The 27,994-nt window shown below is 47.9% G+C and overlaps 1 protein-coding gene across 2 annotated transcripts; it reads left to right on the plus strand.

Moving 5' to 3' along the window:
* The first annotated feature begins 626 nt into the window (after positions 1–626).
* On the plus strand, positions 627–26,360 carry MREG (melanoregulin). 2 transcript variants are annotated; one of them, XR_012633930.1, is made up of 6 exons: positions 627–779; positions 5,226–5,385; positions 14,788–14,878; positions 16,610–16,773; positions 17,160–23,513; positions 23,642–26,360. XR_012633930.1 is itself a non-coding variant. In XM_074910359.1 (5 exons), exons 1-5 carry the CDS (start codon positions 688–690, stop codon positions 17,292–17,294), a joined length of 642 nt encoding a protein of 213 aa, XP_074766460.1. In that variant the 5' UTR covers positions 627–687; the 3' UTR covers positions 17,295–26,360. The 2 variants fall into 2 exon arrangements, 1 of the variants encoding a protein (XP_074766460.1); XM_074910359.1 differs by having other exon boundaries at positions 17,160–26,360.
* Positions 26,361–27,994: the final 1,634 nt, after the last annotated feature.

Raw genomic sequence — 27,994 nt, forward strand, 5'->3', positions numbered from 1 at the left:
GGGGGGATTTCTGTTTTCTGGCCATGCTGTGATGGCTAGTGGTGGCCCGTTTCAGCTGGGGGGTGAGGGAATATGTGGGAGGGTGGAGGATGGTTCAGGGGGTTGCAGGAGGACATGGCAGGGGTGTGGGAAATTGTGAGAGGGTGCAGCAGGATGCAGGGGTGTTGTGTGAGGATGCAGGAGGGTACAGGATGGTGTGGGAATGTGTGGGGGGGTGCAGGAGGATGCAGGGGCACAGGGGAGTGCAGGGGGGTGTGTGGGGATGCAAGAGGGTGCAGGAGGATGTGGAAGGTTGCAGGATGCAGGATGGTTCAGGGGGAGCAGCGGGGGTGCAGGAGAATGTGGAAGGGTGCAGGATGGTTCCGGAGGGTACAGGAGGGTGCAAGAGGATTTGGGAGGATGCAAGAGGGTGCAGGAGGATGCGGGGGGGTCTGGGAAAATGCGTGAGGATGCAGGAGGGTGCAGGGGGTCTGGCCCTGAGTCACCCCGCCCAGCGCCGCGGTGGGAGCGGCTGCTGCCGCCGGGGAAGGGCGGTGGCGGCGGGCGGGGGGGGCCGCGCAGCCCGGCCCTGCCCCGCTCCTTTGGCGGCGGCGCTGCGGGGCCGGGGGAGGGCCCAGCTCGGCCCAGCCCGGCCCAGTTCAGCTCGGCCCGGCCCCCCCGGCCCGGCCCGGCTCTCCGGCGGCGCCGATGGGGCTGGGGGCCTGGCTGCGCTCGCTGGGCGGCTGCTGCGGCTGCTGCGGGGGGGAGGCGGCGCCGCCCGAGAAGGAGCCCTTGCTCAGGTGAGACCCCCACACCCCCCCGGCCCCTTCCCTTGGAGGGATGGGGCTGAGCCCCCCCCGCCTTGCGCAGGAGGGAGGAATGCTTCTCACCGGAGATGGGCCCGTCCCTTGGTCCACGGCCACGCGTGGGCCCCTCTCCGCCGCCACGGCGGCACCGTCCGCACCCCGGAGCCCTTTCCCGCAGGCTGGCTGCCCCGGCGCGTCCAGCCCAGCCCCCTTGTCCCCCAGAACAGGGGAGCATCCCCTGCCCGAGCCGGACGAGGCTCCATAGGGATTTTCCCCCGGCAGTCACAAGCTGCTTTCAGTTCTCTTTCCACTCGGGTTGGCCTTCCACGGGGGCCGGGCTCCTTCCCACACTCCACGGCTGCTGCCTGCCGTAGGGGTTTTTCCGCTTAAGTTTTAGCGAGGAAAGCGAGAGCGGCATCTCTTCGGTGTCTCCCCTGCCCCCCTTGCCGTGGGAACCCTTCGGCTTTTGTCTTTCCACGGTGGGATTTTGGCAGAGGAGGCCGAGGCGCCGAAGGAAAACGGGGTCCCCGCGTCGCTACGCGGGGGGCAGGTCGCACCGTGGGGCCGGTCTGTGCTGGGCCGAGTTCCGTTCCCAGGCTGGCGGTGCTGGCAAGAGGGCGACGACGCGCTGCTGGAGCCGGCAGGGTGCGAAAGCACCACGCACGCTGATTTCCAGAGAGCAGATTTTTCTCTGCCGCTGTCGGACGCATCTGTCTTGCACGCGGAGGCGTGAGGTCGTGGGGGGAATTTTCGTACAGAAAGATGAAGCCCCGAGTCGTGGAGAAGAGCTGTGAGCTGTGCAAGCACGTAAGGACGTTTCCCATGTTGCAAAAGATCCGTGCACGGGGTTTGCAGCACCTCTCCCTCCTTCCCCATCGGGCAGGCGGGGTTCTGGCCGCAGCCCGCAGCGGGTACCCCAGCTCTGGGACGGGGCAGGGACCGTGCCCTCCCTGGGGCATCGGTGGGGCAGAGGCATTTCAAGAGGACGGTGGGATATGCACCTGGTGTGGCCTACGGAGGTATCGTGTAATAGCTGAGCCAGCCGCAGGGCTTGAAATGTCCTGATTTCATGCTGTTAAAGCATTATTACCTGAGTAATAACCATATAATCCTGAGCATGGGGCCTCCAGCCCAGGAGACAGGCCGAGCACACGTGCAGAGAGGCTCCCTCCTGCTGCCTTGCCCGCCTGGGTGGCTGTCCCCCACCAGGCACCTTACTTCTGTAACACGCTTTCCGCTTGGTGATCCAGTTAATGCTGGTGATAAGTAGGAAAGCTTGTATAAATGCTGGGCATTCGGAAGGCACCTGCTCTTGCACAAGTGTGCCAGCATAATTAATCTAACAGCCTAATTGCTGGCTTGTCCCTCTTCGGGAGGCTTTGGGGTTGTATTTCAGCACGGGAATCTTGCAAGAGCATGCTTGCTGTATTTTTATTTTTATTGCAGCGTTGTTTAAAATTAATCACTTGCTTGAGATTTCAGAGCTCTTAGCTCAGTTTTAGTTTTTGAGAGCTGGTGTTGCTAGCTTTTCACCTTATTTTCCTCAAGCAGAGTGGTTGCAGCCTCATAAATGTGATGTGTCAAAGAACGAAGCAGTGAGGAGGAGGTAGTAAGTGTATAATTAGGTGAACGACTTACTCGAGTGTATACAAGGCTGGCTATAACCCCTGACGAGGGCGGCACTGTGTGTGGAGATGGGGATGGAGCACGGGTGTAGGTACAGTGCTAGTACGGGGCTGGGAAAAGAAACCCTGGACAAAGCCAGTGAGCCAGGCTGCTGCAGCAAAGCATCCAGGCTGCCTGGCTGTCTTTCGATGGGTGAAGGTGGGATCTGGCTCGGGTGGTGTCCTCAGGATGCAAATAAACAGAGAATTTGGGCTCCAAACCCCAAAATTAGTTTAATCGGGACTGAAATCCCCTGGAGCAGAAATTTATTGATGAAGCATTACGTTCACCATTTTCTGGATAAAGCCCGGAGTGTGAAATCATCTGATTCCTGTCTGGTCCCACGGAGATTCCTGTAACCTGCAAGGCAGGCTGCCATTCATGTACTCTTTTTTTTTTTTTTTCCTCCTATTTCTTCACTGTAAGTGTTGCTCAGAAGTTCAGTGCGCTCTGGGGGTGCTCACTGTTGGCAGAGCTCTCCGTGCTTGTATGGATTTGCTGACTCCTGGGCACTGCCCGCATCCCTTACAGGCTGCCGGATGCCCCGTGCCACCGTTTGGAAATAGAGGTGTATTGGGAAGTGCCTTGCAAGCTGTGGGGGAGTGGCTCGTAAAAGCTAAGGCGTGTTAGTGTTGTTGTCAAATACTGTTTTTTAAAGTAAGTCAGATGTTGAGGGTATCGGTAAATCACTGGGTGAGAAGAAGCCCGAGAGAGGCAGGGTGGGACCGGACTCATGCTGATAGCACGGCTGGCTCCTCAGCCATCCCTTCCAGGCTGGGATCTGTCTGCCCCATGCTTGAAAAACTGTTTGAGCAAACCCATGATGGCTCCGGTGTAGGAATGACTGATTTATGCCATCCACACCCTCCAAGTGATGTTTGTTTATTTGTCTTTAATGAAAGATTATAAGAGATTATCTTTTCCCTTATTACCTGCTGTTCAGGTTTTTGGTTTGTTGAAAGTCTAATTAACCTTCCTGCAGGAATGCTGATGTGAATGGTTTTTTTTTTCTATTTTATCTATGTGCTGGAGCTCCTCTTAGCATCTTTTCTATGGCTTGGCACCACAGATAAAGCACTGGCAGTGTTAAGAGGTTTTGCTGGATGGGTTCCCTATGAAAGGAATGGGGTTTGGGTAGCAAATAGAAAGAAGAGTGGGTTGTTCTAACAAGAAGTGAGCAGGGATTGCCACAGGGTGGCTGACAGACTATTGGGTAAGGCCAGAAATATTTCTCCATTTGTGTTGTTCTGCTCAAGTGTCTGGACACTTGATTAGAAACATTATGGAAATCCTCTGCTAAAATTTCTCTCACCAGAGTTAAATGACCCCATTAAAAAAATACACATCCCAGTAGCAACATAAAGCCATAAAACACAGAACTGCCACCAGTGCAGAGAAAAGCTCCTTCCCTCAGTGGAGACAGCCTTCCCAGAAGATGATGCTCTGCTTTGGTGGCTGCTAAGCAAGTAAAGCCTGGAGTTCACAAGCAGGCTGAGGACATTTCCATCCCCAAATAAAGATGGGGTTAAATGTCCTTTCTGTGCCTTGGCACAGGTCCTTGTGCAGCTCAGCGCAGCACCGTACCTCTCAGGTAGGAGCTGCTGGGGTGGGGGGCACCTGCAAGGGTTGCCTGCTTGATTCAGTAGAGTTTGGGCTGCTGGGGAGAAAATAGAGCTTCAGGGTCACACAGAAACTTGGTCATGGATGTGGATCTCTTTGGAGATCATCCAGTCCAAGCCCTGCTCGAGCAAGGACAGCTGGAGCTGGTTGCCGAGGACCATGTCCAGTCAGGTTTTGTGTGTCTCCAAGGAGACTGCACAACCTCTCTGGGAAACCTGTAACAGTGTTCACCCACCCTTCTTATGATTAAAAAGCATTTCCTATATTTCAGTGTGTGTCCTATCACAGGGGAGCACTGAGAAGGGTTTGCATCCATCTGCTTTGCTCCCTCCCATCAGGCACTTACACACATGGATGAGATATCCCCAAGACATCTCTTCCCTGGGCTAACCAGTCCCAGCTCCCTCAGCAGAGGCGGTGCGTGTTTTGTCCAAAATAAAATCGTGCCCAACAGCACTGCCTTTGGGGAGAAGATGGGTAGAAGCTGCTGCTTTGGCTAAGAGGCAAGTGAGAGGCGCTGTGTGGTGCCATCCCCTTGCCTGCTTCTCAAGGCAGGAATTTCTTTGCGCTCTCTGCGCACAAAGCCTCTGTGGGGACAGACCGTGCCACTGGGATCTTGGCACGGCTGCAGGGTTGGCTGGTCAGAGAGAAAATACCCTCCAGAGCCTCTGGGATTTTTGAGTCGTAGTTAATTAGAACTGTTCCCACGTTAAGGTCGGAGAGGCTGGGGGGTCTTGTGCAGGGTCTTAGGTGGGAGGGCGTGGTGGGGAGCAGGGCAGGGGGCTGCAGAAACGTAGCAGGTGCGGCCTTTCATCCTCCCAGAGGGATGCTCACAGTTCCTCCACCCTAGCTGCTTAAATAATATCTGGTGTCTTTAGCAAATTTGTGTAAAAATTTAAATCAGATTTAAAAATCTGGTTTCTTTTGTGTAGCACTGCCTGGTTTGAACTGCGGCTTGCATGGCCAGGGTGCTTGCTAAGGTAAAAAACTCTGTCATCTCATTCCCCACTCTTCCTCTTCCTCCTCTTCCCGAGGCAGGACACAGGGCTGCAAGAGGGGATGCCACAGCAATGGGCACTTGACCCTGGGAAGGTAAAAGGAGGCAGCGTGATGCTGCAGTAGCTAATGCTGCCTTGCCTCTCCCTCCCTCTGCAGTAACAACAACCCCTACACCTCCTTTGGGGCCACGCTGGCACGGGACGAGGAGCAGAACCTGTGGAGCACCCCGCACGATGTGACGCACACAGAGGCAGATGACGACCGGGTGCTGTATAACATGATTGTGGTCAGGAACCAGCTGGACAAGGACTCGGAGGTGAGGTGGTGCCGTTCCTCGTGCTCGGTTTCACCACAGACTGAGGCTCGGGGCTTTCAACAAAGGCTTCTCTCCATCCCAGAAATTCTGTAGAAAATATCTTATTTTCTAGTATAAAAAGAAGTCTTTTCCTCCTTTATAGGTAGCAGACACATCACAGTTAACAATACGTAGCTGAAGGGCGATTAACTCCAGGTACCATAGGCCTGGAACTGGCAGTAAAGAGGCAGCTTGGAGCTGTGCACTGAAAAATGGACATTTCGGGGGCGGTTGCAACAGCCAAAACAGAAACATTTCTGTAACGATGGACGATTGCATGGCTACTGTTGTGTTTCTAGTCACTACGGTTATAGATCCATTCTCTGAATGCTGCACAGTTTAATAACTTGTAGTTAACCTAATTTGTTTGAATGCAGACTGTGTAAATTGTGTAAATGTACCTAATCATTTGCAGGAATATACCAGTGTGTCAGTGTGGCGTATTAGCAGATGTGACGTTCTGAAACTGGTGTAATGCTGTGGTTTGCTATGGAACTCCTTGCATTTTTTGCTCAGCAAGGTGTAACTTTGTCTGGGAAAGCACTAGTGGCTGCACTTTGTGAAAAGGCGTAGTGCGGGCCAGTTAAATTACTAGTCTTAAAGAATAGAGAAGGCGGGGCCTAATGCAGAGGAGCTAGTTCTTTCTTCTGAAAATGAAGGCTGGAGTTCATTTCCAAGAAAGAGAAATCTCTTCCCACTCTCTTCTTCACTCTCTCACTGCAGAACTGTGTACACTTGGGGAAAAAACCCCACTGCCCACCAGAAGAAATTGGTCTCCATTAGTGCAGTCCCTAAACATGTCTTTGGTTCTTCTGTAAACTCATGTGAAGCCTGACTTTAAAATGTGAAAAACTGTCCCAAGTGGTGTACACATTTAAGCTTGAATGAACATGACCCCTGGGTGACCCCTATGTGACACACACCCCACCACCACCCCCAACCCCATGGTGATGCTTTGGCAGTGCCTTTATTTAAGCAGCCATTAAGCAGCTGTGAAGACCCCAAAGTCCCCCAGCACGGCTCATGTAGGCATCGGGTCCTCTCATCTGCTCCCTCACCCTCCAGTTTGATGCTGTATCTGGTGTGGATGCATCTGTAGCCATCTCATCCCTTGGGAAGCTCGGGGATGTCTCTGGTCAGCTGAGCCCAGAGAGCCGCCCTGAGCTGGCCTGTGCGATGCCCTGCAAGCACCTCTACCACCATCACCCGCAAACGTGTACTGGTAGCACTGGGATCCCCAGCTCAATTTCACAGGCTGCTATTTTTGTCCAATATTGCCCTGGTTTGGCCTTTCCGTGATTGGATTGGCGTTAGCCCTGCCTGCAGTGGCGTTTGCCTGGCAATGGCAGGGCCTGGAGCTGAGCTGCCGCTTCAGAGATGTGTCAGGTTAAATACTCCTCTAATGGTTTATACAACAATTATTGAGAAGCACAGAAGTGGCACAGCTCTTCGCGTGGAAGGGAAAAATCATCACTGTTACATAAAGGTTGTTTTGCAGCCCTGATTTCCTTCACTAAAGCACTTCTGTGCAAAGCAGAGTTCAGTGGCCTGATTAGGAGCAGGCTATAGCAAATAGTGACACATTTTCTCCTCTCTGATTGCTTTTAAGACTTCAGAATGTTTGCATGAAAGCCTGGAGGCTTCATGTTTAATTTCAGCATGATCCCACTTCATCCAAGAGACCGCAAGACTGTAACTCTTCTTCCTGTGACAGTCTCCTTCAATCAAATGCTAGCTCAGCTTTCACAAAAGAAGCCTTAAACTCCAGAGGTGCAGCTGACATCAAAATTACAATTTTTAAAACCTAAAAAAAGATAATGCAATCCTTTTATACAGCTGGCCAGAATCCCCATTTCATGTTCAGGGTTTTTTTTTTGGTGGGGATTGAATTAATCGTGGCGTTTACAATAGATGCTTTTGTAACAACATTTTCATGGCTGCATGTAACCTTTACAACTATAACTGAAGATACCCTCTTCCCTCCCCACTGCTGTTTTCTTCACCTTGTGACTTTGGGAAGACAGGGAGCTTCATCCAGCCCAAACTGGCTGAAGGAAGTGAGGACGACTCCGTTTAGGAGGCTGTGCAGCTCCTGAGTTGTTGCAGAGCTGGGTGTACTTGGGGGCAGCACTGAAGCGCCTCATTTCTTCCTGCACCCATTTGAGCAGCCTTTTAGCTTGATTTAGGGCTCATTATGAGACAGCCTCCTAAAGCTATTATTATTTATAAAATGATAGCATAAGTGGACAGGCTGCTAAAAAGACATCTCCCTGGGCAAGGGAGAGTTGTGTCAGCCTTGCTGTGGTTACAGAGGAGAGCATCAGTTACGGGTGAGCAGAGAGCTCTCCTGCGCCTGCTTGTCCTAAACCTGATGTGCTTGCTTGTCCTAAATCCAACGCTTTCTCCCTGCCTTCAGCATATCCATAGGGTTTTAACGGGCCTGAGCAGTCGCCGTGCCTGCCAGTGAAAAAGGAAAGTACAAAGAGCATGGGGCTTCCTCTCCACAACAAATGTAAAATTACGTACCCTGTTTTTTTTTTTTATGCAGTGCAATTAATAAAAAAGCCTGGGGAGTACAACATGAGGCTGACTTTGAAGAAGGCCAACACACGATACGCTTGATTTGAATTATGGCACAGTGCCCTTTGCAGCTAGTGATTGCCAGCCTCTTTGCTGTCTCTCTTTTACAGCTAGGGAAACTGAGGCACAATATATAAGCCCAGCAAGCTGCTGCAGTTTCCAGCTGTGGCTTTTTCTGGGTGGCAGGACAGGGAGGGGCTTGGCCAGCAAAGGCAACATTCCTGCGTTTGGCCCTGGGTGCTGAAATGTCTCCTTACTCCAGTGAGCATTTTAAAACTAGGCTAGGTTGCGTTGCCCTCCCCTCCTTATGAGACTTCAGCCTTGAGAGAGAGAGGAAAAAAAAATCTAATTGCAAAACAGCACTGGGCTGCAAAAGCCATAATCTGCTTTGGGGGCTGCTCTGCTCCTAAAGTCCCCGGGGAGCATGTGTGGATGCTGCAGGATGGGGGACAGAGGAACAGTTTTGTGTTTGTGAATGCACAAGCATTATGTAACCATAGGTTATTTTTTTCCTCTTGGTTAAAATGGGACTGAAAGGAGAACTTCTCCCTGTATTTCTGTCCTTTCATTTAACAAGGAATTTTCAGCATGCTGTACACTTACTGTATGCTTTGCCATTCCCCATTTTTATCTTAGCAATTTTCTAGCACAGGACTTTGGAAGGATCCCAAAGAGCAGGTTACTCTGTGTCATTTGTGTTTTATCTGTATGGCACCACCTCGGCCTCAAAACAGTGTCACATTTTTCTTAATCTGGCTAACACACTTCTGCTTTCCTGGATATTTTCTTTGTTTTTTAAAATGGTGTTCACATAGTGACAAGGTGCTGTGGGCTTGTACAGGAGAAGTGGTGTGGCAGGATGCAGTGGTGACATCGGTGCAGTGCTGGAGGTCAGTGGGCACAGTCTGGGATGGCTGTCTCCTTGCCTGGGCACCTCTGGTGTCATGGATCACTGTAAATAAATAAACCAAATTGTGCATGCAAAGGGAGAGGTGCTACGACACTGAGTGCACCCTGTAGCTCAGTCAGTTTTCTCTGTGTCATTCGTGGTGGGCCTACCAGCAACTCAGTGTTGGTGTCCTCCCCCAGGGTCAGTTCCTTGCCCCTGCCATGGGGCTGGACCAACATTTGATCCACACGGAGATGTTTTTTCTCCCTGCCCCTTCCCGATGCCCCTGCTCTGGAAAATCTGGCAGCTCCAGCCCAAACTCCCTGTGACCTTAGCTTGTGTAAGGATGGCAGGGTTGCTCCACCCTGCTCCTCACGGAACCAGGGCAGCAAGTTCTTCAAAGCAAGAACCGTGACGTCCCGGGTGTGCCCTGTTTCACATCCCGCTCGATGCCATGTGCTGGGAGTGACAGCCCATGGTGCTGCGGGCCGTGGTGGAGCCTGCTGGAGCACCCAGCAGTTGCCAAACCCACTGTGAAATAGGTAGATGAGGCAAGATTCGCTGGAGCCTTCTCAAATCGTAGGGACTGAGCGACTTGCAGCTTTGCATTTCTCTCTGCTTGAGGCCAATGAGCGCCATGTGCTTGAATGCGCTTTTGGAAGTGTGGGCAAGGGAGGGTGTGTGCGGAGAAAACCAGAAAAGCTGTAGCTGAAGGGCTGGCTTAAGGGGGCTGGTAAAGCTGGTGCATCTCTTTGGAGATCAAAGCTGTCAAAACTTTTGAAGGCTGGGGTCAACATTTCAAATATGGAAGAAAATGCTTTTTTCTTGCTCCTGCTCTGCAGCATTGTTGAACCTGTTTGGGTATAAAGTAAAACCCTAAATCTGGAGGTGAAATGAGGACCTCTAGGAAAGCAGGATGTCGTTTAAGATGTTGCATAGATACAGGCCAAGTCACTGCTCCAGCATGTACACTGCTATTGCGGAGGAAAGCGTTTTATGGGGAAGGGAGGGGTTCTGTAGCTCTGGCAAACCTCCGGTGTTAACAGCAATAGCTGCACTGGGCTCATGGCTGGGCTTATGTGTGTGATGTGGCAGATAACCCCCTCCGTGAGGTCCCCTTTATGGTGGCCCTGGTGCCTCAGTGTCTGATGGGTGCACGGAGTTACCCAGCCACAGGCAGAGAGCCTGAGCTGTTGCACCACTGCTGGCTTCAAAAGGAGGAGCCAGGTTTAGGGCAGCTGCGCCACAGGCCTGCGAAGAGAAACTAAAGGTGGGGTTTTGCATTATGACCAAGGAAAAAACGCTGTTCTATGGCTTGTTGTAAATGCAGTGTTTCTTTCTTCTTTTGGCTTATTCCTTTGGGCAAGGTGGTATCATAAACCCACTAGCAATGGCATTTCCTCAGCTTGCATCTCTGCTAGGAGCCTGGCTAGCAGAGCTATGCTGGCATGATCCTCCTGGCAAGCCCGTTAATGAGCTGACAAGGCCTATTTTTCTTACTCCTGCTCTCCTACAGGATTATTCTTTTTTAAACACATTACAGAGAAGGTCAGTATTGCAACACACTGTTGCTGGAGCATAAAGAGGTGATGGGATTTGCCCAGGGTTGGGGATTCTGCTTGGGAAGCCCAGAACTGACCCACTTAATACATATGAAAAATGACTTCTGCGTGCCTCTCTTAAAACTGAGTCCAATTTAAATTTTTTCTAAGCTGAGATATTGTTGATGGTTCAATGTATGAGTGTGGGGATCTAGAGTTTGTATTTACTCAACTACTCCCAGTGGGTCCAGTCGCAGAGCCAGAGTAGGAGCATCCCAGGATGTGGTGTGGTACCTGCCTGGACTGGTATTTTGCAGTCTTTCCCTGATAACTCTGTTTTGACCTCATTTCCAAAATAACTTCAACAGAACGGTGACACCAATTGCTTTCAAGGGAATCAAGGAGAAGGCTTTGATAGAAGATTGCTTTGGCAGCATGAGGAAAGCTACCTACTAATTAGGAAATTTCCATACGAGCAGAGATGAAAAGTTGGACAGTGCTTGCCTGTTCTCTTGGCACATTTTTTCCCAGAGCTCTCGGTTATATGCCAGCCTGGCTTATGTTTCATGCCCAGCATTTCCCCACTTCCATTTGGCATTTGCAGGTTTAGTATATCATAGTGGAGTGTCTGAGGAAGTTTTCTAAGTAAATATTTGAAGGGCTGAGCGCTCAGAGGAGAGAGATGGCAGAATTTTCCTGGTGCTCCCAGGATATTCTTGACTCATGCACAAAGGGTTTTCTCAAGTCCCCACTGATATATGTTGTGCCTTGCTATGTAGGTTTAAAAGGGCAAAGCTAGTTCTAAAAACCAGGGCTGGGAACTGCAATGCGCTTTGGTTTCCTGTGGTTAATTGAGATTTTGGCAAAAGGGTATTTTTCCTTAAAGAATTGATTTTGAATGCATTGTTGGGGTGTCCCAGACCCACAGAAACACCAAGGGGTTTGGTGAAGACCAGTCTCCCATTGACCTTTCCCAGTACTGTGTGCAAAAAGCCTCCTCACCGCTCCAGAAGTTCGATCTGACTTTGCAAGAGGCAGGACAGGGAATGGAGGTGTACAGAAGATGCAAAACGAAGCTTAAGTTTTGGGAGAGAGCTGCTTGTCCCATGGCTGCGTACAGGCTCGGACACCTTGCTGGAAGGGGCTGCGGGGGGACCTGTCACACCCGCAGTGGGGTTTGGCGCAGAGCCCTGGCTGCCTGCCCCGGGGCAGCCCAGCGGCGGGTGCTGAGCAGCCTTGGCCTCGTGATGCCGCACGGCCCCGCTGAAACCCGAAACGGAACAGAATGCTCCCTCCATGGGTCACGTCTTGGTGACTCATGGGATGTGCATGGGCAACCCTGCCCAAAGTCTCGGATGTTTCCCATTCCTATGCATGGGGAGGACAAGCTTTGCTCTTCCTCTGCTGTGTAGTTGAAGGGAGATGCTTTTTAGAATAATTTTGGGGGTGGAAAGGTGCTTTTAACTTTGTTTCCTCATTAAAGCAACACAGAGGACAACCTCTTCCCCTGCCCACAGCATTTAGGGTGCCTCTGCTACAAGGAATTGCCTGGGAAGACTTGGTAATTTCTGAGGCTGATGGAGAACAGGTCATGAGTCCCTTTGAGAGCTCAGCCCATAGCTGCCCAACCCCATCCTGATAATCTCTGCTGTCTCTAGTTGCTTTTCAGTGACTGGCACCATGTGCAGCATCCCCCCAGCTTTCTCTACAGAAATATAAGTGCATCCAGCTCCATGCTTAAAGAGAAAGAAATCCCACCAAACAAGAGATTCACCCCCAGGCACCACTGTTAAGCGTAATTTTCTGTACCAAAGATGCTCCTTCGCATGCTCCCCAAATTCTTCATCAACAGAACACTGTTGGAGGTCCTCTGGGACTAAATATGCACTGTTTTCACTTCCATAACGTAACACAGTAACTACGATGTAGAAGAAAGCCATAACCTAGATTCCCTTCAACCAAAAATAGACAGGGGAAAACAACACTGCTGTTAATCTAGAGAAAATCAAGAGCAGCTTCCCCGCACTGCTTGCCGTGTAGCTGAGAGAGGAATCTGGCTCGCTACTATGGGGGGTAAATCCCTGCAGCCCTGAAAGCTGCTGCTGGGTGCCAGTGAGGCATGTTTTAAAGACAGAAACATCTTTTCCACCCCTCCCAGCTCGCTAATTCAGCAGTGTGAAGCATGCCTGGAATCAGTGGTCATCTCCATCGATCGTCTGCATTAAAGCACTTGTTTATCTCCACAGGAGGGCAGAGACACGCAGTTTGTTTCCCCACCAGCATGCCCAGACTGGTTTGCTGTCCTTTAAATTCATACCATGGGGTCATGAGCAGGCTGAGATGTTTCCAAGAGATCCTGTCAGTGGGGAACAAGGCATTGTGCAGCCTTTTAGTCTCTTTTTAAAAACTTTCAAGTTTGCAGTAAGGTTCCCACAGAGCTTTAATACAATAAAATCCTTTTCTTTTTTCACTGAGAGGAGCTCAGTTCCTAGCTACGAGCTGGTGTCATGGGAGAGGCGAGTCTTGCCCCTGTCTCCTGTCTCTCACAAAGGGCTGAAGAGGTGTTTGATGCCTTGTGCTGGCAGCCAGGTGCCCTCCTGTGCAAACAGTAAAGTTATTTTCAAGTACCACTGCAGTCAGGAGGAACATGCCTCTGATCGGCAGAGCTAGCTCGTTGCGAGCAGCAGCACAAAGCAAAAAATGAAGGGGATTTTGCTCTTCGGGAGGGTGAGTGACGCAGAGCAAGCGGCTGCAGGCAGAGTTGCATTTCCCCACCTCTCCTGACCTGAATTCACCAGTGTCTTAACCCCACTGGCTGCTTCTTCCAAAGCGTAATCTCCAAGGGCTCCCTGCAGCTATCTCTGAACAGCAAGGAAACAGGCTCGTCATTAAATTCTCTGCAGTTGTGGCATATCAGCCAGGTTCAGGAAAAAGGCACTAAGAAATCTCCAACTCTTTATTGAATCAAGTCTTTAAGGCACCAGGTATCAGAAAAACAGTGGGATTTCTAACACACAGCTGATCTTCATGGGTATCATTTAACCCCTTTGAAACCAGCATGTCACACAGAAAAAAATCCCAGGGAGATGGCACAGATTAACACCCGTTTATTCTACAAGAGTCCATCTATGTAATCTCTTGCTCAGAAATGAGATTAACTAAGGTTGTGTGTGCAGGGAAATTATCTGAGTGGTGCTATGATCCGCTGTGTGGATGCTTCTGTAAATGCACCCTTTGCGGTGTGTGCATTGGTTAAACTCAGCTAGGAAAAGGGCTCCTGGTTTTCTTGCAGAATACATGCTTTTCCGCAGAAATGCATGCTCGTACAGGTGTGTTTAATAATACTGGTATAACTTTGATAAATAACCTCAAAATCTTCCCTTTTAGGCAGTGTGCCATTATGCAAATAAAAAGCTTGAGGTCAAGTTCAAGGATTTAAGCTCTATGGTTAAGTGAGGCATTAACTGCAGCAACTGGCAGTCACTAATAGTTAGTATGTCAAATGACTTCATCTCAGCTCTCAACCATGCCTGTGCATCCCTCTTCTCTGCTATTTAAAACTGGGTACCCCAGCCTTTAAAAAAAGTCTGTTTTTCTTGCTTTCCAGTGCCTGTTCCAGTTAAATGCCAAAGAGAGGGCTGAGCAGTTTGGAGAAGCCATTGCATGTGTGACCATACTGAGAGCCATAACTTTTTTTCAGACTTTAAGTTTCTGATGGACTGCCATCAGCTGTAAGAAAATGTGCCATGCCAGTTTGACTGCAAGGGTATGAAAATAAGGTGTTGCAATAGTTTATAGAAGGTAATTAGTAATATGTGGTCTTGCTTTCCCAAGCTGCTAAAGGCCAGATAAGGTATTTTTCAAAACCTCAGGTTTTTATACTAGCAGGAGTGTCAAGGTTTGGAGTAAAGGGCTTTGGACCAAAGACACTGAAGTCTCTCAAGTGAACTGCATTTGGAAGTTCATGTTCTCCAGCCTAGGACAGCATTATCTTTTCCAGCACAGAGCTGGAATTATATTCTCCCTGTCTGACTGAGGAGACCACTTTGGTCATCAGCAATTCCTAAGCTAAATTCTGTAATTCCATTTCAAGGTAACTGGAAGCCTGTTTTGTACATGCAGAGAAAATACAGAGATGCTGTACCAAATGTCAAGATGAAATATTCTACACTGGTCAGTGTAATTTCTTCAGGGGCAACAGCAGCCTGGTCATCAACCTTCACACCAATCCCTCAGTGCCAACATCAACAGTTCAACTCTGGCTCCGTTTTTAAAAGCTGAAATTCCTAGAAAAGCAGCAGAGACCTCCCCACATGCAAATGATTGAGTATGTCTTATCCTTTTGCTTTGCAGGAATGGCAAAAGCTCAACTATGATATTTACACCTTACGGCAGACCCGAAAAGAAGTGAGAAGCAGGTGGAAACACATTCTGGAGGATTTGGGTAGGCTAGAGGACAAAATTATGTCACTTGTGTGGTACCAAATGAGAGGTCCCATGATGGTTGAGGATGGGAACAGCTTCATAAAATCAGGCTGGTAGAGGAGGGAGGGAGGAAGATAAAACAAGGTTGCTGAGCAGTGCCATCAGGTAGCCCACACAGCAGTTGAGGCCCTATGGGAGGCTCCCCAGAGCTCAGGCACGGCTGGGAGGAGACGGTGCCACCATGTCTGAAGGAATGTCAAAAAGCCCACGAGCCACAACCAGCGAGAGAGCCTTTCAAGCCCATAATAGCATGCACACTCATCTATTTCAAGCTTCCTTGTGCAAACTTAGCAGGGAGTCCTGGGAGTTCACCCTGGGTTTTTCTAAACAAGATAAGCAGGGAGAAATGAATATTCCTTTCAGATCTGAGCACAGATACATCTATTTCCCTTCCTTAGCCCATGCCAGCTGATCAGAGCTAAACCACACACTTTGTTTGCTCCTATGTGAATTTGAAATATTCTTTCACCAAATGAAATTGCTCAACAGTGGCCCTCCTACTCCTGTTATTTCCTAGCCTGCAAACAGTGAACTGCACCCACTGGTCCTGTGTGCTCAGCTGCTGCTCTTCGGGAGAAGGCGGTGGCGGGTGTGACCTGGTTTTCCCAATGGCATCGCACACAGCGCGTGACACTTGTCCCAAGGAGACGTGCCATACTGACACACCAGCTTGGTGACTTGCCTCGTGCTCTGGAGGGGTGGTTGGCAGCTAACGAGAGGAGGGTGTGCGAGTCAAGCATGCTTGTTGGGCTGTTCAAGGATATTATCACTGGGAGCAAAAAGAGATGGGTATCTCAGCCACTCCCGCCCTACCTGCCGTTCAGGCATCAGGATGGGAGGAACATTATAAATAACTGGGTATCAGCATTCATCTTCACCAAGGTACTCACACAGCCTGTACAGACCAAACACGGGAGGGATCACTTGACATCCTTACATCTCTTATTGCACATTGACAAAGGCTCTACCACATCTCCGTCACGTCCGCAATGGCTCCGGAGCTGTTTTGCAAAGGGTGGGGAAGCTTAAAGCCAGGGATCATTTGGCCTTAGTGAAGCTGGGTGTGCAACCAGGTGTGATGTGAAACCTGCTGTCTTCTTTTATCTAGACCTGTGCTTTACTCGTAAGACCATCTCTCTTTCCCCTGTAAGTGTTTTCAGGTGAGATGCATCAGCACCAGCTCCCTGGAGCTGAACAAAGAATTAATGGTAGTCATTACATTTAAAGGTCTCTGCATTCATTCTGCTCAGATGCTGACTGCTACAGGAACAATTACCCATGCATTTGTTACTGCCTCAGGCTTTTTATCACTGTTACCTCCCAACAAACATAGAGGCGTAGTGGCTGGGGTGCTCAGGAAGCCCTACCAGCTCTGAAAGCTTTGGCAGCATCAGGAACATGAAAGAGCTGAATCAACACCCTGGGTGTGGACGTTCATAAGCCTTCTCTGGAAGACTAGCAACTAACTTGCTCTGAAGGCTTTTGTAACTTTTTTCCCCACCAGCAAGCTTATACCTGCCCCAAGTGCAGACACAGAGCCTGCCTAAGGGAAACATCAGTTAGTTTTAGCATTAGGTAGTGCAGCAGCCCAAGGTGGAGGGGGAATAAGGAACCTTACAAGAGCCTGGAGGGCCCAGGGATGACCCTGCTTGCATGTTTGACTCGTTTCTGTAACACATTTCTTTCCCAGGTTTCCAGAAGGAAGTGGACTCCCTCTTGTCAGTGACCAAACTCAGCATCATTAGCGACTCCCAGAACATGGGCAAAGCCCGGGACTTCCTCCTAAAGCTGGCTGAAGAGACAAACATCTTCCCGACCAGCTGGGAGCTTTCTGAGCGCTACCTCTTTGTGGTGGTGAGTAGCTCCAAGCGTGCCTTCCTCCCCACTGCCCCCATTTCTGCAAGTGAGCTCAGACAAAGTGGAGTGGGTAGCTGAATTGCATCAAAGGACGCTCAAGTACATGGTGGCATCTGGGGCAGCCCCGTCAGATATTGTACCTTGGCTGTTCAGCTTCCTTGGAAATGTCAGCGCTGTAGCACCAGAAATTTGCCCCCTGAGTTCCTTTAAGTTTATGGAACTGAGTGCTCTTGCAGCCTGTTAATGAAGCAGGAAAAGATTAGTCCTACTGCCGGGCTTAACTTGAGAGGAGGGAGGGACCTGGAGGATGTGGAGGGAGGACCCTCACCTGGTCGCTGCCCAAAGCAGCCCACAGTGACTGTAAAACCCTGTTGCTTTGGCAGGATCGGCTCATAGCTCTGGATGCTGCAGATGAGTTCTTCAAGATGGCCAGCGTGGTGTATCCAAAGAGACCCAGCAAGGAGAGAGTGGACGATGGACAGAAGGCCCCACAGTGTATCTCTGCCATGATGCCCTGAGGAACGTGACCCACTGGTGCAAGATGGACAGCAGGTTTCCTTCCCTCTGGGACCAGGCTCCTCTGCCGGGGGGTTAGTGCAAGTAGTGCTGCTCCTTGTTTTCCTGCAGAGAAGCAAGTGGGCTGACTGGTGCAAAGCGAGGAGGTCAGCGAGCCGTGCTCCACCGGGAGGGCATGGGAAGTCCAATGCTGGCCCCAAGGTGCTCCCAAGCAGAAGGCAGCAAGAACTTGCAGTAGCGTAGCCCCAGTGGGAGACCACTAGCTGAGTAGTGTGTGCAGTAGGCATGGGGGGAACCCGCCACGCAAGGCGTTGACTACCAGTAGCTGCAAAAATCAAGATGCCTCTTGTTACAAGTGCTGTGAGGAGATATGTGTTTCCACCTTCTGCTGGTACCTGCCACTGTCCCCTCCCTCGACCCTGCTTGCTGGGAGGAGCAGCAAGGAAGGAAAAATACCTCAGTCATCCACAGCTCCATGACATTTCTCTGTGCACTGGTCCTCGTCGTCATCCCCAGCCCATGGCAGCCCTGTGGGACAGGTTGCAGGGGATTTGGCAAAGAGGCAGGAGCCGCATGTAGCTGGGAGAGGAGTTCATGCTGGGCAGCAGAGCCTTGGGGCAGGGTCACAGTTGGGTGCTCTATTCCCAGCCATTCGTGGTGTAGAGGTCTTTGTGTCAGGGTGTGCTCAGCCTGACATTTTAAAAGAAGGTAGATTTTAGGAAGGTGCCAATGTCAGACCTGCTGAGAATTTGGCTCCTGTAATATCCTCAGATTGGTTGCCTAACAATACATTTCTAAAAGTTTTGGTTTCAATTGCATAAAAAACTCCACACTGTAGGGGTGTAAAGCTGCATGTATTGTCAATATATACCACCCCTACTGTTAATGAGGATTTTTAAGGAACATCCTTTATATCTTGGGGTTTTGACTGATAATGAGCAATAATTTTAAAACACTGGGTTTGATCTTTTAAAAACAAGTGGAAGTTATTCACTGATTAACACGTGCTGTGAATTGGCCAGTTGAAAATGCTGGTTACATAGGACCTCCTGAAATAACAAAACAGAGCTTTTATTTGTTTATACCTACAGTGTTTGAAAGATACATATTTATGAGTTGTTTCTGTTTGTCAGTCTTCCTGGGAAATGTTTTTGTCAGCTCAGGACACCAGTGAAAACTGAGTTTAATAAACCAGACACATTACAAAATGAATGTTTCTTACTCTCTCTGTAACCCTATTCAGGCATCAACATTTATCTTGACTGCTGAGAGCAAAAGGGTTGGGATAGTTGTAGAGGATACACCACTGTGGCTTATTCTCCACACACAATCACCCACTTACTTGCAGGAGTCGGGTCATTTGCCAGCCTAGCACTGAAGTCTTTGTAGGAGATGATGGGGATTGAATTTAATTTCAGTAAGATTTGGAGTTAGGTGCCCAGTTCCCGTTTGTTTATTTATTTATTTATAGCAGCAGTTCAGCTACGCTTTGGAAAAGCTCCCCTGTCTTTATAGAAAATAAACCAGCACATGGCAACTCCAGGGTCTGACTTGAACAAACTCTTGCAAAACAGAGATCCGGCGGTCAGAGGAACACTGTGCCAAAGTATCATGACACAACCCCAAGGTCAGCCCTTGGGAAGTTACCGCTTCATAGTACTGCATGTTATGTGAAACCACCTGATGAGTTCTGAAGTCTCATGGGCAAGGAGAAGAGATCTTGTAGCTGTGGTACTGCTTGTTTTGGTGACAGAGGTTGACATTAAGCAGTGCCTTTGCAAAACCACCCCTTTTGTTACTTGTAGCTGTGAAACCGGTTCTGATGTCAACAAAATACATTTTGTTGTAACTTAACAGAACAGAAACTGCCTAAAAGGGAAAATAATTAGGATCTCTGAATGAGTTTAGCTACCGAAGTTGGGCTCCGTGCAGGGAAAGCACTGAGTTTCTGAGCACAGCCACAGGGAGGAGCAGGAATAACGGCAGCATTGGATCAGCACAGCTGCTCACTTCTGCCCAGCAGGGAGAAGTAACTAGGCTCAGGAACTTGTGCATCAGATTATGTACCGATCACAACATGAACAGAAGAAGGTCTGTCAGTCCCAGCACTCAGATAAAACTGGTCATGGATAACATGCAAATATTACAAAACAGCCTTTTGTTAAGTATAAAGATGAGGAACAACTAAAAAATCTGCAACTTGAAAAATTACAGAAACCAGCAGAAATTGTTTCCCTAGAGGTCCAAACTCAAGTTAGTCATGCTGTTCATCTCATTAGGAAATGTCCTGTCTTTCATGCACTTGAGGGAGAAGACTGATAAACTGTATTTCAATTAGCAAAATACAGAGACTAATTTGCCTTTCCTCATTTGCATAGAGGATGTGCAGGGAGATGTACATCTTTGTTTTGCTCAGATTTGGGCTTCTCTCCTGCCAGGAGAAGGAAACACAGCTTAGTTTGTCTCCAAGCAAGCCTCTGGCTGTGTCTGAGGGACCAGCAGTAGAGGCCTCTCTACCTGGAACCCAGAGACAGCACATACTCACCATAAGGTTCAAATACTGCCCCATTGCCTATTGACACTGGCCTGCCAGAGGTGTTTAAAAGATGTATTTAGACTCTAACAGTGGAAAAAATAGCCATGTCTGTACAGCAGACATGGTAGGACTATCTTTAATGGCAAGTACAAAGATAGGGAAAGAGGCATAATCATCTGTCTCAGTGAAAGTCATTCCAGATTTTGGGCAAGTTAAAATCACTGGCGCGGGAAAGGCTTCTGGGCAGCACTTGCATTTTGGGTCTCAAATTGAGAACGTGAGATTAAACCGAGGAGATTTTCAGATGGTAAAAACAAATCAGACACACACAGTCGAGCATCACACCCTGGAGCTGTTGCAGCACAGACTGAGTGTCACAGGCCCCTGGGTGTGGACAGGCTGCCACACCAAACAGACTAGGGCACCTCAGTAGGCAGCAAATTCCTCTCCATTGAGAAAGATGGAATAAAGATTTCATAAAATATATAAATCTCAATCAGCATCCAAGTCAGAGGTGCCCTGGTGATGCTGCATCCCTGCCACAGTCCTGGGTGGGGGCAATTCATCCCCCAACAAGAGTGATTACCTTCTTCACTAGAATCAAGTTTGGGTTTCTCTCGTTTGGTGCACCATCCAGACCTCTAGCTGCCATTCAGATGGGCTTGAGACGCCTCTATGACCTGTATCATGACTGGACGCTTGTACAGACATCTTTTGTGTCCTACAGGTCTCAGGTGCCGCTAGATACCTGCTTGTGGGGAGCCACATCCTGCCCAGCGAGGCATGCCAGCATCCACCTGGGAAGTGGTGGCTGTAGGACAGCCCAGCGAACACCAGATGCCACTGTTCCCTTAGCCATGCTTCAGCGTGCTGAGCGAAATCATGTTTACAATGCAGGGGAAATTTTTCCAACCTTTGCTTGCATGCATCTAGTCTCTCAAGCCTGCAAGAACCGGCTTTCTGTTAAAGGTTGGGGTCTAGATATTTAATAATTGCTCTGGTGCTTTCCAGCAGACAGTGGCAAGCCCATCTCTCTCTCAGGAGTTTGCAGCGCTGGAGCCAGGGCCTCTGCTCCTGCTTGGAAATGCCAGGCATGGGGCTGGCTGCTGCAGGAATCAGCATGTTCACTAAGAACATTTATTCTTCTAAATAGAGGGTGATTTTGATACCCCTTCCTTAGCCAGGAAAAGAAAAATACCAAGAATTCTTTAAAATGAGCAATGCAAGAGGGTTTAAAGTACATCTGGGTTCACTTGGCTTTCAGATACTTATTTTTTTCTTGACTTTGTATTTAATGAATATTTCAACGGGAAGGAAGGAAAAAAAGGGGGACATTTTTCTTCCATCCATAAGCCATAGACATGTGCCACTCAGGTTTCTTTTTCCTAAGCCACAGGAGAGGCAGACACAACTAGCACAGTTCATGTGATAACTTGAAACAGATAACCACTGGGTATGAATTAGGGTAGCTTCTGAGAAGTGAGAAATCCTAATTTATACCAACTGATGGTCTAAGCTTTGTCTTCCACCAGCACTTTTTGGTTATTTCAGACATTGCCTGTATCAGTCAGGCTGTTGAGACACCTGGAAAAACACTTGTTCCTAACGGTGGCCAATATGTTGGTTTAACAGTGGCTGAGCAAAGTACTTCAGTTTTTTGGGTCACGGGGAGCAACACTGTAGAGTTCCCCTCCTCTAAATTAAAGCCAGAAATTAGGTATAGTGCAATTGTAATCCATAATATAAACTGGCTAGAAATGAAAATCACCTTACAGACCGTCTTGACCGTGCATGTGCACACATGCTTTCTTCTTTGTGTTCCAAGCTTTCCTAGGACATATATCATGAATTCAGCAGGATGAGAAACAAAAAGCATGGTAGAAATTTAGCTGTGAGCTGTAGGACAGGCAGAAGGTGGCAGTGCAGGTGTTTGATAAAGGCTGGAGCAGCAGCAGGAAAAGGAGATGGGAGGTAGTGGCCTGAAAGGAGTCAGGCTTTTCATTTTACTTGCTATGGATGTAAATTAACTGTAAGTTCTGATAAATAACAAGAATGGACATGGGAAAGAAAACTATCTTCTTTTAAATTTCAGCTATAGGAAAAATTACCATTTCAAACTCCTCAGTTTCAATGATTTCTCATGTTAGAAATTCCAACACTTACACACTCTTCCTGCAGGAAAAGCATGTACTTTTCTAATCTAATGAAGAACAGGAACATCGAGCGACTTACCACAAAATAGCTCTCCAAAAGCATTTCTTTGAAGGCAAACAACCATTTCTGCATGGGGAGTTCTTGTTAGGCGAGTTATGGATTACAAATCTCAGACCATGCCGACATATCTGTACAAGGAAAGATCTGCTCACTGGACCGCTCCTAAATCCCCTAAAATGAGATTTGCATAGACAAAAGCTTGGTCTAATGAAATGTACCATCTCTCCCCATAAGCCTTATCCTTACTCTTTAAGGAGAACAGTCATTTTTCAAAGTGGTAATGAATTCAGGTGACTATTTTGTCTTAGGTGGATTAGGAAAAGATGACACCACGGAGGCTCTGTGGGCACCCTTAACATGATAGGATCACAGCGGCATTAAAATAAGCAGATGTAGGCAGTCAGGCTAGCAAAGAGCTGAAGAGGTAGAGCCATATCAAATCACAGACAAGAGGGCAGCAAATGGAGGCAAATCGGCACAGCCCAGCCAGTGCCCAAGAAAAGGAAAGAGTATTTGGCAGGTGGAGAAGGTTCTGTGCAATGGGTACACTGTCGGTGCCAAAATATGTTGTGATGGTGCAGCAGAGTGTGTCACCCAGGTAGCACCAGCAGGATGAAATGTTTGTGTATGCCTGAATAACCATCGTTAAAACCCTGGTTGATGAGAGCTCACCAGCAGATCAAGGAGATAGATATTTATGAAAAGATGTGTTATCAAAAGTTTATCCTTTCAAGAGTGGCAACTTTATATCTGTTAAGATGCTGGGATTCTTTCCATTGGCTTGAACTGGGTTTGAGTCAGACTTTGGAGACACAAACACCACAGCAAGTCCAGACATCACTGAAGTCAAAAACAAAACTCCTGCCAGCTGCCCATCTATTTCTCTTCTGCATCAAAGTCTCAGAAATAACAAGTATGGTTTCTGAAAAGATTTCCACAAGTGATGAGAAGATCTATTTGTACTTTCCTGAAGGAAGAAAATGAAGCTCAAAAAATCGTTTCTCCAAAGGATCACAGGGAAAATTCAGGTCAGAGGAGACCTCAGGAGGTCATCTCAGCCAACATCCTTCTTGCTTGAAATAGTCTCTCCCCTTTTGAAAATGGTGCAAGCAATTTCTGTGGCATACACAATATTTCACCTAGCCAAAGAAGTAGTGGCTGGTACAAAGGAAATATATTAAACTTTTTTTTTTTTTTAAATTAAAAAATTGAAATAGAAAATTTGTGAAGCTCATCTGGAAGGCAGGTTTGGAACAAATGAAATTAAATACTCCTTTGATACCTCTAACTCAAGTGACAGGGGGGTTTAACTTTAAACATGCGTTTCCATTCTTCTTTAGGTGAAGGAGCCAGATAGAGGAATGATGGGAGCTCGGAGCCATGCAGGGTGATTCATCCTGCCTGGGACATGCCCAGCAGCATGATCTGGTTAGCAGGGAGCCAGCAGCACCCACAGAGTCATCAGTTCCCAGTAAGCCATTTGGGGATGAAGGGGAAGGAGGGAAGGGCATGGTGTTATCTTGGTGATAAGGAGTTAGCCTAAGATTTGGAAACTCAATTTCCATTCCCAGTCCTGGCCCATCTCTGTCTGCCCTTCAGGTCACCCAAGTGCAGGATGGGGAGGTTGCATCTACTAGAGCTGATGGCAAAATGGTCTTCCTGCGCTGGAGGTATTGTCAAGGTCTTGATATTTCTGCATCTGTCTTCAAGCAAAACTTTGTATCTCTAAAACTTTCACAAGGCTATTATCCAAAAGACTCTGCTATAATAATTTCAAGATGTTTTGCTTCAATTTTGGCTTTTTTTTTAATGCTCTCCAGCTTTTTATTATAAGCCAAATAAAGCATTGTTTCTATCCAGAAAATAAAACTTCAAATTTAGATCACAGCAGTGCCTTTTAAAGCAGTGCTAAAACAGTGGGTTTTTTAAATTCAGGGGAATACCTATTCCCACAAATAGTTTCAATTCTGATAAATCAGCATTTCCAGACAGAAAATCGGTTAGTTTAGTTTAGCTTTAAATCCTAACCCTGCCTAATACTTAACTCTTTGTTGTGAACTGCTTTGAGATCTACTAACAAAGTGTGCTGCATGGCAGTCTGTAGCATCATGATCACTTTTCAAGTGAAAATTACACTTCAAAACATAAGAGAAGGTCATCTTTTAGTCATTTTGACTATGTTTAAGTGAGATCACCAAGAGAGACTATAGCTCTTGCAAAGGACGTGAGCAGGCATGCCTAGGAATTTGGCTTGCCTGCAGTTTATCTGTCCCAATTAAAGGCAGATGCAGCCTTTCTCTTCCATGAATGTTTATGAACTGGCAGATCTGCTGAATAGGAAGACAGTTAACATACAGTGACTGGTCCTGAACTAATCAGACACACAATTTTACAGTGTTGTTTGGCTTTAACTTGCCCAATTGCATGAAGAAGATTTTCAGTTTTCCTACCTCCTCGGATGAGATGCAGCATAGAAATTACCCAAGTCTGGGTAATCATGTAGTTTGAGGTTTGTGTCACTTCTCCGAAGTCTATGACAAAAGAGGGGAATTACAAGATGCACAGAGTATCAAAGCAGCTTATGCTCTAATTCTGCTTTGCAGAAGAGAAGGAGCTTAAACATACTGGGAATGGTGGACAGTTTGGGAAGCCCAACAGGTACTTAAAAATCTGCCTCTTGCTTAAATACCCGAGGAGTCGCACTGGACCTGAACACCACCATTCCCATGCTGAGGTGCTTAGCGATATCCTACTGACAAGCACATCAGAGGCTGCAGCCGGGTATCCACCAAGGCAGCTCTGATGAAGTGAGGGTACCTACGTACCTGGGTCATTGCACACCAGGAGAAAGTGAGACCCTAGTCAACTCCCCTGATGCCTCAGTAAGCGCAGTTCATCCCAGACACACTTCAGAGGTCAAACACAGCCACAAACGCAGCATCCTCTCACTATGACTTGCTCCTCATACAGCAGCGGTCACAGAAAGCCGTTTCCAAAGGCTGCATGGACAATCAGACCAGCTGCAAGCCAACACAAACCCTGCTAGACAGACATCGGACAAGCAGGGTGTTTAAAGGTAAGCTCAGTGCAGTTTTTGCTCCTATACTCATAAATACTGCTTGCTAATATTAATTTCTCTTTAAATTATGTATACGTGTTATTGAAGGTCTTAAGAAGTTTAACAGCAACATACATGCTTCACGCTACTGCAGAGCATCTACAGAACCAGAGCAGCTGTTTCTTTCCTCTCCAACCTTAATTTTCCTTAACAGTGACAATTCACATTAGTAGTTATAAATACTGGGGCTCATTTTTCTACCCACTGCTTTTTTTCACATTCTTTCCTTACATTTTATTATTCTCATTCCATGTTAGGTTTGCCATTACATGTTTTCTATCTTTGAGTCTTACCTTTCACACCTCCCTATTTCCTAGTTTTTATTATTGTAAACCTGCACATTTTAAAAGTTAATGAGGTGGTAGAGGGCTGACTGGGAACAGGACTGCCTGACGTCAGCAATTACTGGGCTTTTCCTATATTTAGAGCAAGATGTAACCATGAAACTATGTGAACTGACAGTCAGCAAACCTACAGCTACACTGTGAAATATGTGGTACAGACGTAACTTCCAGCCTGGGACTGAGTCTCCCACCCACCACACTGAGCAAAAAGACTTGCTAGAGATAACAAAACTCTTTCCTTTTTCAATGATTCATACAAGTACAGCCATTGACTTCAGTGGAGAGAGCTTGAGGCTTAAATCTGGGAGGGCTGGTAGTCACCGTGTGAAATGCTGGGGTTTCAACCCCAAGCCCCAAATTAAGGTTGACATATGGGTGATTCCCAGGGCCCTTCCTAAAGGGGGGGTGAGTTTACCTTTAGGCTTCCCTCCAGGGTGGTGCCGGCCTTACAGACAGAGCTATCGGGTAAATGAGCCCCAGGTGTCCCCCATTAAGTAACCCAAGGTCAGGTGTCCCACTGAGGGATAAAAGCTGGGACCACTTGCAGGAGGGGCAGTGTCTGTCTGTGAGGGGGATGCCCTGTGCAGAGTTCCCTGTTGGGGAGGGACCTCCTGCCTCCCTGGGACTGGGCTCCAGTCAGGTCTGGCTTTTGTAAACGTGGGCTGTGTAGAGATTCAGTGTGTGGCTTCCTTGGTCTTATGTATTTGGTTTGTTGACTTGGTTGTCTCCTGTCCCTTCTATGGGAGACTGCATTTCACCAATTATTCCACCCATTGTTGGTTGTGTGGTGTCGTGGTTGGGGTCAGTGGGATTGATGTTGATTATGTATAATCTGATTGTCTTGTTTGTACCCCCAGCACTCGCCCATGTACTGACCCTTTTGTATCAAATACAATTTGGTTATTAGTCATCTTTATGCTGGCTGTGTCCTTTATGCTAGGCTTCATAATTGGCAAAACACCATGCAATTACCAGATAAAAATAAACACATTTCTCAACACCAAAGAAGGATCATCTAGAAGAGGAGAGTGGTCCACACCACCCAGCTTTTCATTTTTGTATTTGCAGCTTCTTTTGGAGATGCTATTCTCCTCTTTTTCCATTTCTTTCACATTAAAGCCCAGTTGCACTTGGTGAACTAGCATTGGATAAAGAGGTAGCCTTCAAGGAGGGGGAAAAAATGAAGATGAATGAGCTGGAGAGGGACAGCAGTGATTCTGTTGTCATGACCAGTTTAACATTGGATTTTCTCTTGTTAAGCTATGACTATGAGAAGTAGCCCTGCAGGACAATCTCCTCCAAATACACAAAAGGACATAATACATCCATTTAATCTTACGATATTGCATGCAAAGGGGCTTTTACATGCAGGAAACAGTGAATTGGTAAAGAAGAGGTCAGTATGGATGTCTGTGACTAAATTGTAAACACACCTGATTGAAGCAGTGTATCTTCTTGCTTTAAGTGCACCAAATGCTATTTTTCACTTGGATTCCTTTCTCAAACCCCTCCCTGGTTCAGCAGGATGTCAGCCTGCATCCCCCAGGCCAACAGAGCACCATCACTCATGGCAGGCAGCACCCTCAAGATATTTCTGTAGCTTCAAAGGTTGGTGAGCAGCAAGAGGGTGTGAGGATACCCAAGCCTTTGCGTAACAGGGTTCCCAGAATGCCATCCCATCAGACTCCTTCCTATCCTGCAGTAAAGATGGATGTTGCTCAGGACACAGCCCTCTCTTGATGCCTTTGGCAGGCTCTTCTGGGTGAGATCAACTCTCCAACCGATGCACAAGTGGAGAGGTCCGTGCCCTGGAGTACACACACATAAATCACTGCAGCTCTGCTGATTCCAAGTGTCTCAGGACCTGGCCCCAAACACTGTATTTGTACAATTTCTTTTGTCTCCAAGTACCTTTGAATGATTTGTGTCTTCTGAAGATGCAGAACTGATTTAATCCCGAGACAGGGAAGTGGCTCCCTCTGAGAGCTGGTGACTTGTTGCCTGGGCTGATACGTGATGTATGACAGCAAGGAGCGAAGGGCATTTGCTCTGACTCTCAGATATAAGTCTTCGGTAAACAAGGGGACGGAAGCATACACACACTTTTCTAGCTATTAACTTTTCAGTTTGAATTTATGGCACTTTTTACAGCTTTTTTGAAGGATTTTCCACCCCAGGAAAAGGCAGATGTGATGTTTTCACAGGCGTGTACTTTTTGCTTGATTTGCACTGCACATGAAGGCACCTTGCTCTGCTGGAGAACATCAGTGGATACAACCAGTTTCTGCCATTTCAATTGAGGTTTTTATTTAGTTTTAGTCTTCTTTAGGACCACACACCTGTTCTGAGAGGAAAGAAGGATTCCTTGCCAGGCAGAAGCAAGCATTTAGTCAACCTAGTTTGATGGAAGAGCTGAAAAAAAACCCCCAGGACGCTACATTTGCCCACACTGGAGCACAGCATTCTCTCTACAAAAGATTTTGGGAAGAG

This window comes from Athene noctua, chromosome 7 (assembly GCF_965140245.1).
Source record: "Athene noctua chromosome 7, bAthNoc1.hap1.1, whole genome shotgun sequence".
Lineage (NCBI taxonomy): Eukaryota > Metazoa > Chordata > Aves > Strigiformes > Strigidae > Athene > Athene noctua.

Bases quoted from the DNA above. Each gene is read 5' to 3' on its own strand.
- MREG (XM_074910359.1), top strand. From the start codon at position 688: ATGGGGCTGGGGGCCTGGCTGCGCTCGCTGGGCGGCTGCTGCGGCTGC. The intron at 780-5,225 runs GTGAGACCCCCA...CTCCCTCTGCAG, and splicing joins GAGAAGGAGCCCTTGCTCAG to TAACAACAACCCCTACACCT. The intron at 5,386-14,787 runs GTGAGGTGGTGC...TTTGCTTTGCAG, and splicing joins AGCTGGACAAGGACTCGGAG to GAATGGCAAAAGCTCAACTA.